General features: G+C 41.4%; 2 protein-coding genes across 2 annotated transcripts; one reads left to right on the forward strand and one right to left on the reverse strand.

The window, feature by feature from the left end:
• Positions 1–578: 578 nt before the first annotated feature.
• Positions 579–11,934, reverse strand: hadhaa (hydroxyacyl-CoA dehydrogenase trifunctional multienzyme complex subunit alpha a). The gene is made up of 21 exons (XM_058057560.2): positions 11,856–11,934; positions 11,491–11,532; positions 11,211–11,281; positions 10,975–11,108; positions 10,712–10,850; positions 10,515–10,634; positions 10,241–10,343; positions 7,759–7,881; positions 7,074–7,192; positions 6,915–6,971; positions 6,438–6,547; positions 6,009–6,143; positions 5,770–5,941; positions 5,594–5,680; positions 4,732–4,872; positions 4,126–4,194; positions 3,921–4,034; positions 3,754–3,835; positions 2,011–2,125; positions 1,776–1,921; positions 579–1,656 (listed from the first exon to the last, which is right to left on the reverse strand). The coding sequence occupies exons 1-21, from the start codon at positions 11,920–11,922 to the stop codon at positions 1,511–1,513; spliced, it is 2,292 nt and encodes a 763-aa protein (XP_057913543.2). The 5' UTR covers positions 11,923–11,934; the 3' UTR covers positions 579–1,510.
• Positions 11,935–12,189: 255 nt separating this feature from the next.
• Positions 12,190–17,399, forward strand: hadhb (hydroxyacyl-CoA dehydrogenase trifunctional multienzyme complex subunit beta). The gene is made up of 16 exons (XM_058057567.2): positions 12,190–12,314; positions 12,956–13,028; positions 13,129–13,170; positions 13,247–13,343; positions 13,424–13,468; positions 14,182–14,281; positions 14,357–14,444; positions 14,596–14,783; positions 14,867–15,047; positions 15,225–15,346; positions 15,413–15,492; positions 15,569–15,616; positions 15,730–15,817; positions 16,390–16,464; positions 16,536–16,700; positions 16,770–17,399. The coding sequence occupies exons 2-16, from the start codon at positions 12,962–12,964 to the stop codon at positions 16,803–16,805; spliced, it is 1,422 nt and encodes a 473-aa protein (XP_057913550.2). The 5' UTR covers positions 12,190–12,314; positions 12,956–12,961; the 3' UTR covers positions 16,806–17,399.
• The last annotated feature ends 211 nt before the right edge of the window (positions 17,400–17,610 follow it).

Below are 17,610 nucleotides of genomic sequence, written 5' to 3' on the forward strand. Positions count from 1 at the left end.
GAAAGACCACCCACACTGGGGGGAGAGGGGGGGGGGGGGTTATAGTCCCAACACCTTTTTAAATCAGGTACATTGCAATAAAAAAAAAGTTATTTCATGACTCGCCATCATAACATCCTGTGTGCTAACCTGATCAACATTTGAGGCCCTTGGTGTTGTTGAGTGACAGGAAGAAAAGCTCTCACTCTCAATCAGGGAGAATTCATTTGGCGCCACCTGTTGAATTCCATGTATAATTCTCTGGACCACAGCTCAGTTGACACTGTTGTCAAATGTTGTGCAATGTTGACCCCACTAGAAGGCACTAGAAGTGGCAGAAACCTCAAAAAGATATTGTGATGATATAAAAGAAAGATTAAACGCCAGCTGTCATACATAATAAATCAATCCAAGTACAGCATGTTTGTTATCAGAGTGACATTTTTAACATTCCCTTAACACAATTTGTTCTCTTTTGTAATCCTTGTTTGTGGCCAAGCTTTCTTGGGATTTTTGACTGCCTCAAAAATAGAGTTTCTAAAATGTACCTCAGAACACTTTGGTTGAAATGCTTGATTTAGCCATGCAGAAATAATAAATTAAATCATGCTTGAATTTATTTGTTGACACTTCTTTCACTTCATCATTGAACGCTGTGATTCAACAGTTTAACATGGCTTTAAAAAAAAAAACTATTAACATCGTAAGGCCTGTTACATGATGAAAACTTCAAAAATGATACCATAATCGATGATAGTACATACTGAGGCAATCACTACATTCTTGATGACTTAGTACATTCGGTTGGTGTTTGCATGCTGTTATTGTGTACAACTGTAACAAATCACATCCACCATGTTGATGTAACACTTTGACATAAGTTAGTAGAGTATGAGGCGTCCCTCCCAAGGCAAGCCAACATCCGTTCTATCAAAAGGCAAAATGAATTGATTTTCAATTTCTAGAGTCAGCAGTAAACAACTTGGGGTGAGCAGAAGATTCCACTAAGTATGCTGTAGATATTTAGGATTACTCCTTACACCACATTGCACAGGCCACGGAACTACTGCAGAGACACGAGACGGCCGCTGCTTTAAACATGGCAGGCAACTGAGTTAGAACGAATAAATCAGTGTCTAAAAGAGTATTAAAAAATTACCACTTCCACATGAAATGGGAGGAGAACTTTTTTCCCTGCCAAAAAGTGACCACTTCCTAACAAAACACCAAGGCTGACTCCATGCAGCAGTAAGGTAATGTCTCGCCCAGTGACCAGAATGCTACATAGGACATGTTTTTCAGTATATCAATTTGACAGAATAGGCCACAGTGAACAATAAGTCAGAGGTCGCTTGCTAAATTCATTTTTGGGGAAAAAAAGCATGATACAACAAAGGTGCGATGTAGCGAGGGAGGACTGTACAGTATCAGTACAGTACATGTATGAAATATTCTGCCTTGAGAAAAAATGGTAAGTGAAGATCAATGTCGAAGAGGTTTCTTTTTGGCCAAATGATTTAAAGGAGACGGATCACTTGTGGAACTTCTTGCTGGAATCTTTAGCGTGGTCCAGTAAGAGCTGGCATGGCGTAAACTGGTTTCCATACACTTCCTCAAAACGCCTCATGGTACTGACGAGACGCTCGGCACCAAACGCGTCCACAAACCTGAAAGGACCTTCATGCAAAAGAATGAACCAAATTAGTGGTTCACGGGTAAGTCAACCGGCCTCTTGTTCTCTCAGGCAAGCTCCATTGGTTTTCATTCATTCTTTTCTTTCAGGGTCTGCGACATACCTCCCAGGCAGGGGGGGAAGCCGAGTCCAAACACAGCGCCAATGTCTCCCTCTATTGGATTCATCAGGATTCCCTCCTGGAGACACAACACGGCCTCGTTGACAAAGCGAGACACTAGTCTGTACTGGATGTCGGAGTCGGATGATCTGCAACAAAAAGGGACAGACAACATGACTTGCAGAGCGTGTTGCGAGTGACACAATACAGATAAATACGCCACAGGATGTCCTCTTACACTGTAGGGGGGGCGGAGAGTCTGTACTTCTTGAGGATGGCTTCAGCATCGGGATTGACGCGCTTGTCTTTTGTGGCTTTGCCATAGATAAAACAGCCTTTTCCTGATTTGCGACCTTCACAAGAGAATAATTGGAAGCAATACAAACAGTAGTAATTCTTTTTCTTCATAAATTGCAATGCAAAATGAAATTGAATTACGATGTGTGCCAATAAAACTACTTTAGATGTTAAAAACATCCTTGTATATAATATAGCGGTATGTATCAAGTAGCATAGACGTAGCATATAGGCATGGCATATGACATTCATTCATTCATTCATTTTCTACCGCTTTTCCTCACGAGGGTCGCGGGGGGTGCTGGAGCCTATCCCAGCTGTCTTCAGGCGTGAGGCGGAGCCAATCACAGGGCACATATAGACAAACAACCATTCACACTCACATTCATACCTATGGACAATTTGGAGTGGCCAATTAACCTAGCATGTTTTTGGAATGTGGGAGGAAACCGGAGTACCCGGAGAAAACCCACGCATGCACGGGGAGAACATGCAAACTCCACACAGAGATGGAATTGAACCCTGGTCTCCTAGCTGTGAGGTCGGCGCGCTCACCACTAGACCGCCGTGCCGCCCTGGCATATGACATGTTTTCTTCATTTAGTTGGAAGCTGCTAAAGAATATTTAATGTGCTGTCACCTACAGGACTCTAATGGAACAGTGTCAACTTAAATTTAAGGGTCCCATAATGACATAATTTCTGGCAAATTTTATCAAATATTATTAATATTTTCACAGTCAAAGGATAGAAAACCTGTTTATAACATTCTAAATCCAATTTTTAACATTAGAGCCCTCTAGACATGAAACAAGTCACCTTTACTCGTGTGTTACCTAATATGCTAGACATAATACGAGAAAATAAGATATTTATTAAAAGTCATGTTTGTGTGTGTTGCAAGGGGAAATGAGTGGGTGGCAGACAGTGGAAGTGACGTCAAGGGTTCAGAGTTGAGTTCCAGCTTTGCAGTCGCATCAGTGACTTGTGTTGTTATTATGATTATGTTATTATTGTGCCTGTTGTGAGGTCATTCAAACCTGCAATAAAAGCTTCTTGTTTTGGCAATCCAGTCTGGAGATGGTGTGTCTCGCCGAACATTACAGTGGCATTACTGACACCTAGTGACCAGTGTAGAATACTACATATCCCAATTTTAGTTCATTTAGCAATTTAGTTACTTCAAAATCCTTAATTTAGTTCTGAAAATATGTAACATTCGGTTACACTCTAGAAAAACAAAATGATAACGTTTATATATGTGTATATATATATATATATATGTGTGTGTGTATATACGTATATATATATATATATACATATACACACACACATACATATACACACACATATACATACATTATATATATATATATATATATATATATACACACATACACACATACATACATACATATATATATATATATGACAGAGATCTTGGCTTTGTTTTCAGATGTGTAGTGAAGCTGTTCTATCTAGGGGCGGGTCAGAAGTGGGGTCACCTCTATGAGGTTTTTCCTCCATGTTGTCACGATCGACTGCAAAAGCGAGCATTTGAGCACCTCTTCACTCAAAAGTGGAGTAAACAAGCGAGGCATATTTCTCACATGTCATGATTATACACGATTTTGCATAATAGTTGACTTTTAAGACTTCATTTGGATGATGTTCTCATTCCATACCTTTGAAGCCTTTCTCTACCATGGTCTTCAGAACGTCCACATTCCCACCTCCAAAGCGAGAACCAAAAGCATTCCCCAGATCCTGCAATCAAATACACATTCTGTCTTATTGTCTTAGTTATTAACGGGGTTAACGCATGCGACGCCTGTGATGCAGACAACATTACCTCGGCCACATGAGCTGCCACATCAATGCCGACTTCATCAGCGAGTGTTGCCGCACCGACGGGAAAACCAAAGCTGGTTGTCAAGCTGTCAAGCTTCTTTGGACCGACACCTTCCTGAGTTAGATGAGCAAAAAGGTCACGGTTGAGAGGCTCCAGGTTTGAAAAGTCTTAACATGGACCAGATCTGTATGAAGTCTTCAGTCACCTGAAGCACCCTGACAGCTTCTGCCAGCATGGGAGCCAAGCAGCGAGTGGTGTAAAACCCAGGGCCATCCTGTGAGGAGGAGGAGGACAGTGTACGTTACTGCTTGGTGGAAATGTACACTACCGCTCAAAAGTTTGGGATCAATTGGAAATGTTTTTGGCCAGTCTGAGATCTGACTGTTCACTGTTGATACTGACACTGATGTTTGACAGCTACTATTTAGTGCAGCTGCCAGGTACACACTCAGATATTTGTCTTCTTGCATAGTTGTGCATCGTTTTTGTATCCTTGTTAGACCCAGTTTGTGCAGCTCTCTGAAGGGAGTAGTTAACAGCATGGGAAGAGATTTTTTTTATATGTGTTTTCTAATAATCTATTAGCCTTATATAATGGTGAACTTGGATTAGCATCCATACCATGAGATTAATGCAGAGGACTGACAGTTGTTGATAGTAGGCCTCTATGTAGAAAATCATGATCCATTTTCATTGTTTGTGAAATGGATAAAACATTTTGTGAAATGCATGAAAATGTTTTTCAATTTGCAAGTGATCCCAAACTTTTGAGCTTTAGTGTAGCTAATATTAGGGGGGGTATTGCCCTTACTCCAACAACGATGACAATCTTGCCCTGTTTGAGGCCCACGCTGACAGCCGAGGCCAGTGTGTCTTTGGATGTCTTATCGGTGGTGATGATCTCCAGCAGCTGCATCTTGTCCACCGGTGAGAAGTAGTGCATGCCGATCACCTGTACATTCCGTAATTACATTTAGCATTACACACATGGTATACACCCGATTATCACATACTACAGTATTAATTGGCCCTGTACCCTAGAAAGCGCCCATGAATGATACGGGAAAAGGCCGAAATGATACTGTGTCAAAGCCCAGGGCAGTGATACTGATAAAATATAGAGTTTAACCATGTCCAGTATCAGCCCCCGTAGCTGTCCACTCAGAGCGCGCTGCTCTGGTATCGTGCCCGTGAAACATCCAATCAGAGAACAGCACACGAGTGCTTAGTGCCTAGTGCTTCTCCAGTCACCAAAAAACCCAAACTAGATTAATGGAACTTTAATTGTCAGACATTGATAAGATAAGACTGTTGATAAAATATTATTGTTGAAATATTTTTGCAATTATTGTGTTTACACTGTTTAGATATAATACATGTAATAAACTGAACATTTTCTGGAATCAAAATGGTCTTTTGATTAAATAGTACGTGATAATAAGCTCATGATTAAATAGTATGTGATAATAAGATTATCACATGGTTTGTCTGGTATCAGGCCCAGTATCATGCCCCGCCTTCGGTCTCGGGCTGATACTGACACTTGGGGGCATGATACCTGACCTGATACCAGACAAACCATGTGATAACCTATAAATAGAAGATGTTTCAATGGTACTGCCAATGATTCATTTTGTCAACACATTCAGGGTCATCAGTGAGTGTATGCTGACCTTTTCAGGCCGTTTGCTTGCAACAGCTATATCCTTAATGGGTAGCGCTGAAGTGTTGGAGGCGAACACGCAGTGAGAAGGGATCACCTGAACAAAGACAGACTTGTGTAAAACGAGCGGGGAGTAATTGGACATTTTGGATTGAACCGACGTGATCAGATTCAGATTACACTCACAGCCTCCACCTCCTTGAGGACTTTGTGTTTAATGCTGATGTCCTCAAACACGGCCTCTATCACCATGTCGGCGGATGAGAAGCCCGTGTAGTCCAGCTGCGTGGAGAGGTTGGACATTGTGGCGTCCCGCTCAAATGATGACAGCGCTCTCTTCTTCACCTTGGTGTTCAGACTGGGAATATAATCCTAGTGAGATTGAAGGTCTTCCTTTTAAGATTTACTCTTTTCGTGGTAGATACCCTTTGTAGACCTGCTCTTCTCCTCTGCTGATGCCTTCGACTGTGGCGTCCTTCAATATGGTGTTGAGTCCTTTGTCTACGGATACCTGAGCGATGCCTGCTCCCATTAGACCTGCACCAAGGATTGCAAGAGTCCTGGCAGACAGAACATGTGCAAATAAGCACACTTTTGGACACTTCAGCAGGCACTACAAGACCTAAAATGGCTCCAAGATGTTACACTGCAGTGTAACATGATTGATCTTAATAGAAGTCATCCTTGAATATAAGACAACTTTTTTTAAAGACAAATTCTGAGAATATGAATTTATAAATATTTTATTTGAGTGCGTCTGTCGCTGTCTTATATCAAGAGAGTCAATAGCGTAACTGTAGCTTTGTTTGATACATGACCTTTCAGGTGTACCAGCCAATGTATAAGGCTCTTACTTGACTTCCTTCTTTGGCGTGCCAAATCGGTTCTTCTTACAAGTAACCTGACCATGATACAGGCCAATCAGGGCTTTGGACTCTGATGTCACTGCCAGCTTCCCAAAGTTCTGCAAGACAGGCAAAAGTAGGCAAGAGCAGAACAGATGTAGATAGTGTGTGCATTGTGAATAGAATCTGAGGAGATCTTCCTTTATGGTCTACCTGCAACCATCCGACTCCTCTCCGGTGAAATCCTCTTCACGTCTTTTTGATACATTTCTAAATAGGACTGGCTGTTCTGGGCCTAGCCTGCTTAGAGACGTCCCATGATGCATCCTCAGCTCCCTTCTCCTATCCCTCTAACTTTTTGTTTTCCCTGCTGTAATATTTGACTTTCTTTGCCTCTACCACCAACACCATGATTAAAATTCTTATCACCCATCTCTTGTTTCACTCTCAACCCAGTAGGTCTGAAACAAGGGAGGACAAACGTACCTCAGATTCGGCCAGATAGCCCGCTTCTTTTCCTTCCTCCACTCCAGTCTTGACTGACTACTCAATTGAAGAGCAACACACACACACACACACACATATATGCGGTGAGTGAGTCCTGTGCTTTACTTCAGTTTTTTTCTTACATTCTACATGCAATACCTCAATGATTTTGACAGGAGCAGGGTAGAGTCCTTTGGTTTGTTTCTGGACCTTCTCAGTAACAGTGTTGTAGATCTTCTTCTTGACTGGACCAAGACCCATCACTGTGTCCTGGAGCTCTGCACACATACAAAACAGAAGGTCAGGGTGAAAATGAGAATCCCTGATGATTAATGTGGCTACACCAGGGGTGGGCAAACTTTTTGACTCGCGGGCCGCATTGATATGACAAAATTTACGGGGGGGGTGGCAGAGTATGTATTTTACACGTAACAGTCCATCTGGTATTATTGTATCTGTAAAATTGTCATGCAATCTGCTATTATTATTTATTATTTTATATTTATATTTAAATATTTTAAAAATAATAAAATATTATAATATTACAATAAAATTAAAATAATAATTATTATATTATTATTATGTAAAATATGCAAATATAATAATATTATATATAATTAATATAATAATTAGCATTAATATAATAATTATAATAACCAACAGACCATGTCAAAAAACGAAATTGATAAAATCATCAAAAGGTTGGCTCAGGCCATGATGCCAGGTTGTATGTTGAGTTTAAATGAAATACTTTGGAAAGATTGGGCGGGCCGTATTCAAACACTTGGCGGGCCGGATGTGGCCCCCGGGCCGTAGTTTGCCCACCCCTGGGCTACACTCTTACTCTGCATGAGACTTTTCTGCTTGGCAAGGGGAACAGTCTTGTTGGCTATTCCCTTAGCCACGCCCACTGCTACTTCCTCCAGGTATTCAATCGTTCTTTCCTCTGCAGGCTTCACTCCGGGACCTGGAGTGATTGGACACAGAACCATACTGGATTAATCCGAATAAGGCAATAGTACCTCACGTAGAATATACAGAAAATTGGGAAAACACCCTTTTGAATAAATCACAGAATAATATTTGAACCAAATTGGATGTTTTTTCAATCAACATACTGACAATTAATTTGCATCAAATCACAATCTTTTACAGCAAGGGTGTAAAACACAATTTAACATGAAAACTAAAAAAACTAACAAAAAAATTGAAAAATAGAAACATCTGCAGAATAAAGTCAAAATATTAAGAAGAAAAAGGTTTAAAAAACTTAAAAAGTCACAATTATATGAGAATAATTACATAATTTTATAAGGAAACGTAACGTTTTAGTAGCATAAAGTTGATTCATTCATTTTCTACCGCTTATCCTCACGAGAGTTGACATACCAAAAAAGATTTTTTTTCAAAAAGTCGTAATATGACAAACAAAACAAAATAATGCTGGGGGCATAATACGGGAATAAAGTCATAATATTATAAGTAAGTTTACAAACATTATTTAAAGGGGATCTATTATGCTAATTTTTCGTATGATGTAAAAATGCAATCTACAGTGAAGAAAATAAGTATTTGAACACCCTGCTATTTTGCTATTTCTCCCACTTAGAAATCATGGAGGGGTCTGAAATTTTCATCGTAGGTGCATGTCCACTGTGAGAGAGATAAACTAAAAAGAAAAATCCAGAAATCACAATGCATGATTTTTTAACAATTTATTTGTGTGATACAGCTGCAAATAAGTATTTGAACACCTGAGAAAATGAATGTTAATATTTGGTACAGTAGCCTTTGTTTGCTATTACAGAGGTCAAACGTTTCCTGTAGTTTTTCACCAGGTTTGCACACACTGCAGGAGGGATCTTGGCCCACTCCTCCACACAGATCTTCTCTAGATCAGTCAGGTTTCTGGGCTGTCGCTGAGAAACACGGAGTTTGAGCTCCCTCCAAAGATTTTCGATTGGGTTCAGGTCTGGAGACTGGCTGGGCCATGCTAGAACCTTGATATGCTTCTTACGGAGCCACTCCTTGGTTTTCCTGGCTGTGTGCTTCGGGTCGTTGTCGTGTTGGAAGACCCAGCCACGACCCATCTTCAATGCTCTGACAGAGGGAAGGAGGTTGTTCCCCAAAATCTCACAATACACGGCCCCAGTCATCCTCTCTTTAATGCAGTGCACTCGTCCTGTCCCATGTGCAGAAAAACACCCCCAAAGCATGATGCTACCACCCCCATGCTTCACAGTAGGGATGGTGTTCTTCGGATTGTACTCTTCATTCTTCTTCCTCCAAACACGCTTATTGGAATTATGACCAAAAAGTTCTATTTTGGTCTCATCTGACCATAAAACGTTCTCCCATGACTCCTCTGTATCATCCAAATGGTCATATGCAAACTTAAGACGGGCCTTGACATGTGCTGGTTTAAGCAGGGGAACCTTTCGTGCCATGCATGATTTCACATCATGACGTCTTAGTGTATTACCTACAGTAACCTTGGAAACGGTGGTCCCAGCTCTTTTCAGGTCATTGACCAAGTCCTGTCGTGTAGTTCTGGGCTGATTCCTCACCTTTCTTAGAATCATTGAGACCCCACGAGGTGATATCTTGCATGGGGCTCCACTCCGATTGAGATTGACCGTCATGTTTAGCTTCTTCCATTTTCTAATGATAGCTCCAACAGTGGACCTTTTTTCACCAAGCTGCTTGGTAATTGCTCCGTAGCCCTTTCCAGCCTTGTGGAGGTGTACAATTTTGTCTCTGGTGTCTTTGGACAGCTCTTTGGTCTTCGCCATGTTACAAGTTAAAGTCTTACTGATTGTATGGGGTGGACAGGTGTATTTATGCAGCTAACAACCTCAAACAGGTGCATCTGATTCAGGATGATACATGGAGTGCAGGTGGACTTCTAATGGGCAGACTAACAGGTCTTTCAGGGTCAGAATTCTAGATGATACACAGGTGTTCAAATACTTATTTGCAGCTGTATCACACAAATAAATTGTTAAAAAATCATGCATTGTGATTTCTGGATTTTTCTTTTTAGTTTATCTCTCTCACAGTGGACATGCACCTACGATGAAAATTTCAGACCCCTCCATGATTTCTAAGTGGGAGAAATAGCAAAATAGCAGGGTGTTCAAATACTTATTTTCTTCACTGTATATTTGCATGTTGTATAACATGCATGGCATCCCCAATATTACAATGAATGTTGGAAAAATAGTAGTTGTTTTTTTTGGAATAGAGGTTTAATATTGTGTTTATGTTTATGTAAATATAGAATACACAAAATGAAACAGTATGATAATACCATGCAGAGCACATACCCAGAGGGTCCACAAGCTGGTGCACTAGCCCCATCTTCTTAGCTTTATCAGCCCGGATGTTTCTGCCTGTCAGCATCATGTCAAACGCTCCAGGGAGACCCACCTTTACACACACACACACACACAACAATAATATTGCATATGTTGTCAACTAATATGCCCCTTAGTGAGAAGTTTGACCTTAAAATCCTCTAGTGAAATTCAGTAGCCAATAGCGCAAGAATGTGACAGTGCCTAGTAGCCTACTGATTAACATGAGTGTGTGTATGCATACCATTTGGGGTAGTCTCTGGGTGCCACCCGCTCCAGGCAGCAGACCAAGCATGACCTCTGGTGTGCCCAGTACTGTTTTTCGACTTTTGGTAGCGATTCGATACTGGCAGGCTATGGCAAACTAACAGAAAAGTCACAAAAGATTGATTTAGTAAGCAGCCATTTCCCATTCGTTGTGGCTAATTTTGAAACACGCACCTCAAGGCCTCCACCTAAACAGGAGCCATTGATGGCAGCCACAATAGGGATGGGAGACTTCTCAATCCTCTCAAACATCTTCTGACCTTCCTGGGAGAGACGGGTAACCTCCTCACTGCTCTTGCAGGCCTGGATCATACTGCACAGACAGTGGGAATGCTTAAGTTGTATAATTATTGGAAAAATGCCAAATGCGGTGTGACCTCACGCAAGACAAACCACCAAACGAGACACAAGTAGAGAAGTGCGACTTCACATCTTACTTGATATCCGCTCCAGCGATAAAGCAGCCAGGCTTGCTAGAAATAAGAACGGCACTTTTTACAGCTCCGTTGGACCAAATCTCACCCATCACTTCTGTCAACTCAGACTGCATCTGCACAGACAGTGTGTTCACCTGCGCACACACATGAATAATCATGTCATACATGTCACCGACAGCCGGGCAAGACTGTCACAAATCCTTTGGCATGTGTCTCTGTCGTGAACACAAACTCACCTTGGATGCTGGATCATTGAGTCGGATAACCGCAACATCATCCTTGAGCTCGTAGCTGACGTGTGTTCGAGCTGAACGGGGAAAAGAAAACAGCCAGATCAGAGATTGTCAGACTTATGGCGACAGTGTGACATTGTTAGTATGCAGGATATAAGCATAAATATCACAAATGTTCTGTAACACTGTCCTTGCACAAGGACACTGGTTCCGAAACATGGTCTTAATGTGAAAAATCAATACAAAGCAAAGGAATGGCCAATGACTTCAAGTTGATTGGTACCTGCCAGTGATGAAGACACCGAAATGCATCGTCTTGCATGGCCTAAAAAACAAGAGACAGCTTTGTGACCTCTGACACTCAGTGGTGAAATTTACTTTCTTGACGCATTAATTTTGCCGGTCATCTGACTTAATTGTATTAATAAAACTCCAGCCACAAGTGTGAGAAACGTACTGTATTTCAAAGAGTTTTAGCACATCTTTAGCGCCACCAAGCGTAAACACTGCTGCTACGATATAGGCGAAAGTTCACCTGGAGTAGATCAATGGAAACTGAAGATTCATTCATTCATTTTCTACCGCTTGATTTAACTGAAAATAGTCTTCAGTCACACTACACAGTACATGTATGTTTGTGTCACGTACCTGGCAATAAGAGATATTTCCTAGTTGCAAACCGAGAGAAAACCCCGGCAGAAAGAGTAGCAGCCATGTCTAACTGACACTGGAGACCAAGAAAAGGACAGTCAAACTCAAGGGGGCGCAATAGAGCTCGAAAATTGAATGACGGAAGGCCCTTTGAAGTATACTAAAATACCGCCAGAAAAAAAATAGTCAAATGACAAAATAGTGAAATTTGCTTGCATATGAAAAATTACTTTATGACGTTTACATTACTAAATACGAGTTCCAAAAGAAGCAAAACAAAATAGTTGCGTTGTCAAAACACTGGTGACGCGTAGATTTGCTCAGGCATATATTTAGCCAGCTAAAAAAAGACGTGGGTCCTTGACAGTATGAGCGGGTTTTGTAGTCCAGATGAGCTGTGACCAGACAAGCCTTTAACAGGGAAGCTGCGTTTGTGAATACGTACTTTATTTACAGGTAAGGTCGTTTTAATTAAGGAGATTTATACGTTGTTTGCTAAATGTTTCGAGTGTGCTATAATCGCTTGACAAACTGTTCCAAAACGGGAAACTCTACGGTAAAGTGAATGTAGGCAACAAGCTAACATTCGCATTCAGCAGTGTTATAAAATGACATATTTGACATTTGTATTTCATGTTTGGTATACATTCGATCATTTAAACATAAATACGACCTTGAAATACTTCTGACCCCATTTTGGTCTTGAGCGGGTGCGACGTCGTCAGGCTAGCACATCTAGGTGAAGGGTCATAGATGGAATGAGTTGACAGGGTGACAGTCAATGAAATGTGATTTTCTTCATTCACAGTGCGAGCCACATTAAACATGTCGTCATTTAAATGACTTGCTTTATTTCAGGCTAAACGTATTTTTCCACGTTCTTCTATATGTTATCACACTATACCGCGTGACCTGCAACCTAACTCTCTATGTAGAACCCATAGGAAAAAAACAGTTATTGTATATTTATTGCAACATATGTGAGTTGTTTTTGGTAACCATTTGCAGACCTATATAGCCACACACTTTGTCATGAGTTGGCAGCGGATTTAATCGTTAAAGGTGACTGCAGTGTTACAGTTGGCCTTCCTTTGCAGAACATAATGGCTTCCATGCTGCTGAAGTCGGTGCGTTGCTCCCCTGTCAGCCCGAAATGGGCTCTGCAGTGTGGTAAGTATAAAATGTATAATTACAAATAGTATCAAAATACATCAGTGGAGGCGCTATTTCTGCCATCTATTTGGTGTTGAGTTGATTATATTTGTTTCAGCTGTACGGTCCCTGGGTACGACGGCTGAGCTGCAGGCTCAAGGTAACAGCTACTTCCACATTACAGCCATGATGATGGATGGCGTTACTGTGCTAACCTTTGTGATTGTTTTTCACAGCTCAAACAAAAAGCAAGAAAACACTGGCCCGCCCTGGCTTGAAGAACATAGTGCTGGTTGAAGGAGTACGAACCCCTTTCCTGTTGTCTGGAACGACGTACGTTGTACTTGTAAATGCAGATTCCTTCAAAAAAATGACTTCAGCTGCTTGAAATTGACTTTGCTGTATATTTACAGGTATGCCGACCTCATGCCTCATGACTTGGCCAGAGCAGCTCTACAGTGAGTGCCCTATGCCTGCGTTCATTCATAGAGATCCAGTCTTAAATGTTTTGTCATAGCAAGGAACTGTCGCCGCTATATCTGGGGTTGGGAAAACTGCACACCGCCAAATGTCTTGATTTTCTATAAACCTTTAACACCGGTGCTGTAGCTGGCAACATGGCTTGCTTGCGTCGTACAGGGACTAGTCAGATGCAGTCTCTAGCTTTCACAAAAAAAGCCATCCAAACACATGTCAACACACAATGTAACCTAGCTACTGCACCATGTGGCCTTTCAAATAAGCGTCTATGCACAACCCCCATACTGGGTAGCTTGTGGTTCTCTTCCCTCCCAACATGTTACCACTTTTGCTTGATTTCAAAACATGTTAGGAGGTTGTCAGGGAAGCAGTGTTCACATACTCCTGATAGCTAATGTTTCACCATTCATAGTTGTTGCCGCTGGACTGCCCAGCATGCCTTGTGGGCACTTGTAAACAACAGTTTAAGTTGCATGTTAGGTTTAGTGCTTAGTTGTTTATTACGCACATAGTTGTAGTTGATTTATGTGATGTTAGCTTGCTGTGGCACCGTGAGTAAATATGTTGTTCTATTTGATGACCAACTATATATAGACGGCCAGCGAGTCAAAACAGTCCCACTCCTGCTGTGTATGGTAGAGAATGCTGTAATTGTCTGTTGCTGATATGATGCTATTTGTTCGCTAAATAGGGGTCTGCTGCACAAGACGGGGATTTCTAAAGATGCTGTGGACTACATCATCTATGGAACGGTCATTCAAGAAGTCAAGACAAGCAATGTCGCAAGAGAGGTAAAACAGATGTGTACATTTTAAACGTACCAAGAGCTGCTGTCGGGTCTTTAATCTGTGTCGTGCTTCTCTCAGGCTGCACTGGGTGCGGGCTTCTCTGACAAGATCCCAGCTCACACGGTCACCATGGCATGCATCTCCTCCAACCAGGCAATGACCTCAGGTACGTCAGGACCTGGAGTGGTTATGAATGGAGATTTGGGATGGTGTAGAACCTTGATTGGAAGCAAGAGAGCTCAATCCTCTAACAGAAATATTTCCCATTTTTATTGTTTTTTTTTTTTTGTTGCTACATTTCCCTCCCTTCTGTCCAGCTGTTGGTCTAATTGCTGCCGGCCAGTGCGATGCCGTGGTGGCAGGAGGAGTGGAGTTCATGTCCGATGTTCCTATCCGTCACAGCCGCAAAATGAGGAAGACCATGCTGTCACTCAACAAGGCGAAGACCCTCGGCCAGAGGCTCGGTTTGATTGGCAGCATCCGCATGGCACACTTCTCACCAGAGGTACATAGTCACGAAACACACTTAAGAGTTTCTACTTCCTGTATTTATGATATCGCAACTTTTTATTTGCTGTATGTATGTAGCTTCCTGCTGTTGCTGAATTCTCCACCGCCGAAACGATGGGCCACAGCGCTGACCGTCTGGCTGCTGCGTTTGGAGTCTCCAGAGTGGAGCAGGATGAGTTTGCTCTGCGGTCACATTCTCTGGCTAAAAAGGCCCAGGAAGCGGGTCTACTGCAGGATGTCATCTCCTTTAAAGTGCCAGGTTAATATTGTACATCAATCTCGTAACCTATATATGATAAGATAACTTACTAATGTAGGGTTCCAATGGTCATTAAGGTACCACACATCTTATGTCATCTTTTAAAACAATTGCATACTATATAATTATACTATATGGTGTATATAGTACTATATTTTACTTGTATATATTTTTCAGGCCGGGACATAGTGTCCAAGGACAATGGCATCCGTCCGTCCTCTATGGAGCAAATGGCCAAACTGAAACCTGCCTTCGTGAAGCCTCACGGCACGGTCACCGCCGCCAACTCCTCCTTCTTGGTAAGCACAATTGGTGCACGTCTGTGTGGCTTAGTTCCTAAACATCAATACGCTTCATGCTTTTAGACTGATGGTGCCTCTGCTGTGCTCATCATGTCTGAAGAGAAAGCTCTGGCGATGGGCTACAAGCCTAAAGCCTACCTGAGGTAATCGTGTCTCTTCTTTGCTTGGTTTTCCCTAAAAAGACACTTTGTTGATACTTTGTCATACCTGTCCTTGCAGAGACTTTGTCTACGTGTCTCAGGATCCTAAAGATCAGCTGCTGCTGGGGTGAGTGCTTTCTCCCTATCATTGTACCCACAGTGATAGGTTGGCAGGTCTGCACTAGTTCATTGTGTATATTTGTGGTGATGTATGATAACACTGCTGTTCGATGCTTTCAGGCCAACATACAGTACACCCAAGGTTCTGGAACGTGCTGGCTTGACCATGAATGACATTGATGTTTTTGAGTTCCACGAGGCGTTTGCAGTAAGTTATTACATATTTTGTGGTTGGGCTATCGGAAGTACATAAACCGGATTGTGATAGTAGTATCAGTGATGCAGACATGACACAAGATGATAGCACTTCAGATTATATACTTTTATGTACACACTTGGACAAAATTGTTGGTACCCCTCAGTTAAAGAAAGAAAATCCCACAATTCTCACTGAAATCACTTGAAACTTACAAAAGTAACAATAAATAAAAATGTATTAAATTGTCCAGGCCTGTTTCATTAATTTATTTTTTATATTATGTTAATCAACACTTCAAAAGTGATGGCTGATTTTGATTGTTTAATTTTCAATATTTTTAATTCATTATTACTTTTGTAAATTTCAAGTGATTTCAGTGACCATTGTGTGTTTTTATTTCATTAACTGAGGGGTACCAACAATTTTGTCCGTGTGTGTGTGTATATATATTCTAAATGAATGGCTGACATAATTTCTCTGATTTCACATGCAATTTAGAAATTTTAATTTCTACTTGCATTTTTTTCCTTTCTGGTATCTGTTAACGAAGCAGCTGTACTGCATGCCTGCTTGTGTTCCAGGGTCAGATAATGGCAAATCTGAAAGCAATGGACTCTGACTGGTTCGCTCAGACATACATGGGCAGAAAATCGAAGGTAAACCTCCTTTTTGTTGTTGTTGTTGTTGTTTCTGTCTATCTTGACACGTACCTAATATCTCCTTCCAGGTGGGTACCCCTCCTATGGAGAAGTTCAACCAATGGGGCGGCTCTCTGTCGTTGGGTCATCCGTTCGGTGCCACCGGCTGCAGACTGGTCACCACGGTTGCACACAGACTCCAGAAAGAAGGAGGACAGTACGGACTGCTGGCGGCGTGTGCTGCAGGAGGACAGGTGAGTCATGGCGGATTATTACTCATACTCATCTACTTGGTTGACACCTGACTTGTTTGTGTTTTCCAGGGCCACGCCATGGTGATTGAAGCCTACCCACAGTAAAGCATGGAAATTAGCACCGCTTAGCAACTTCATCACAAGAACACAACACAAACAGCCAGACGATTGAGTGTATGTATTTGCACCACGATGCCTTGACAGACAGGAGTCAGTCTTTGTGTGTGTGTGTGTGTGTGTGGGTGGGTGTGAGCACAATAGGGAAGAACATTGTGTAAATGGCTGTTAACTTATAGCAGTGGAATGTTGGTTTTACTCACTTGCAGGAGCATCATGTTTGCTCTTTGACTCCAGTGTGTCATCGACAAGTTATGTCCTAAAGATGAGCTAACGTCATGCTAATGTCTGTACATGTTAGAATATTTTTTTTTCTTATAAACTGTTGGCATTAAATTTCATGATAACAGCTCAAATAAATACCCATTTTTTTAATTTTTCCATTAAACGCTGATATTTCCCATTATTCCCCCACCCCCAGTTAAAACCGTGTTGAAATGACAAATGTCATTTTATGCATGATGCTACCAATCTAGTACTGCTTGGGTAAAATCTGTTATTTGTTATATTTTTAACACAGAAAAGAAAATGTAAAAGGTGGAACAGTGTTGCATTGAATAATAAAAGCCAGCTGAAACAGAATTAGTCATTTTGTCCATCACATTTTTGGTAAATCTAAAGCATGAAAACTCAATAGGTTCTTTTATAGCTTGTTTGTCCTTATTGACAAACATGTTCATTTAGTCAGGGAATGTACATCAAATAGTAATTACATTTTGAGGCCAGTAATGTTTGTATCATTCCCGTGTGGCTTACTGGGAAATCAAACTTCTTTTTTAAACATACAGACCAT

Source organism: Doryrhamphus excisus, linkage group LG19 (assembly GCF_037039965.1).
Source record: "Doryrhamphus excisus strain RoL-2023G ecotype Guam linkage group LG19, RoL_Dexc_Guam_v1.1, whole genome shotgun sequence".
Taxonomy (NCBI): domain Eukaryota; kingdom Metazoa; phylum Chordata; class Actinopteri; order Syngnathiformes; family Syngnathidae; genus Doryrhamphus; species Doryrhamphus excisus.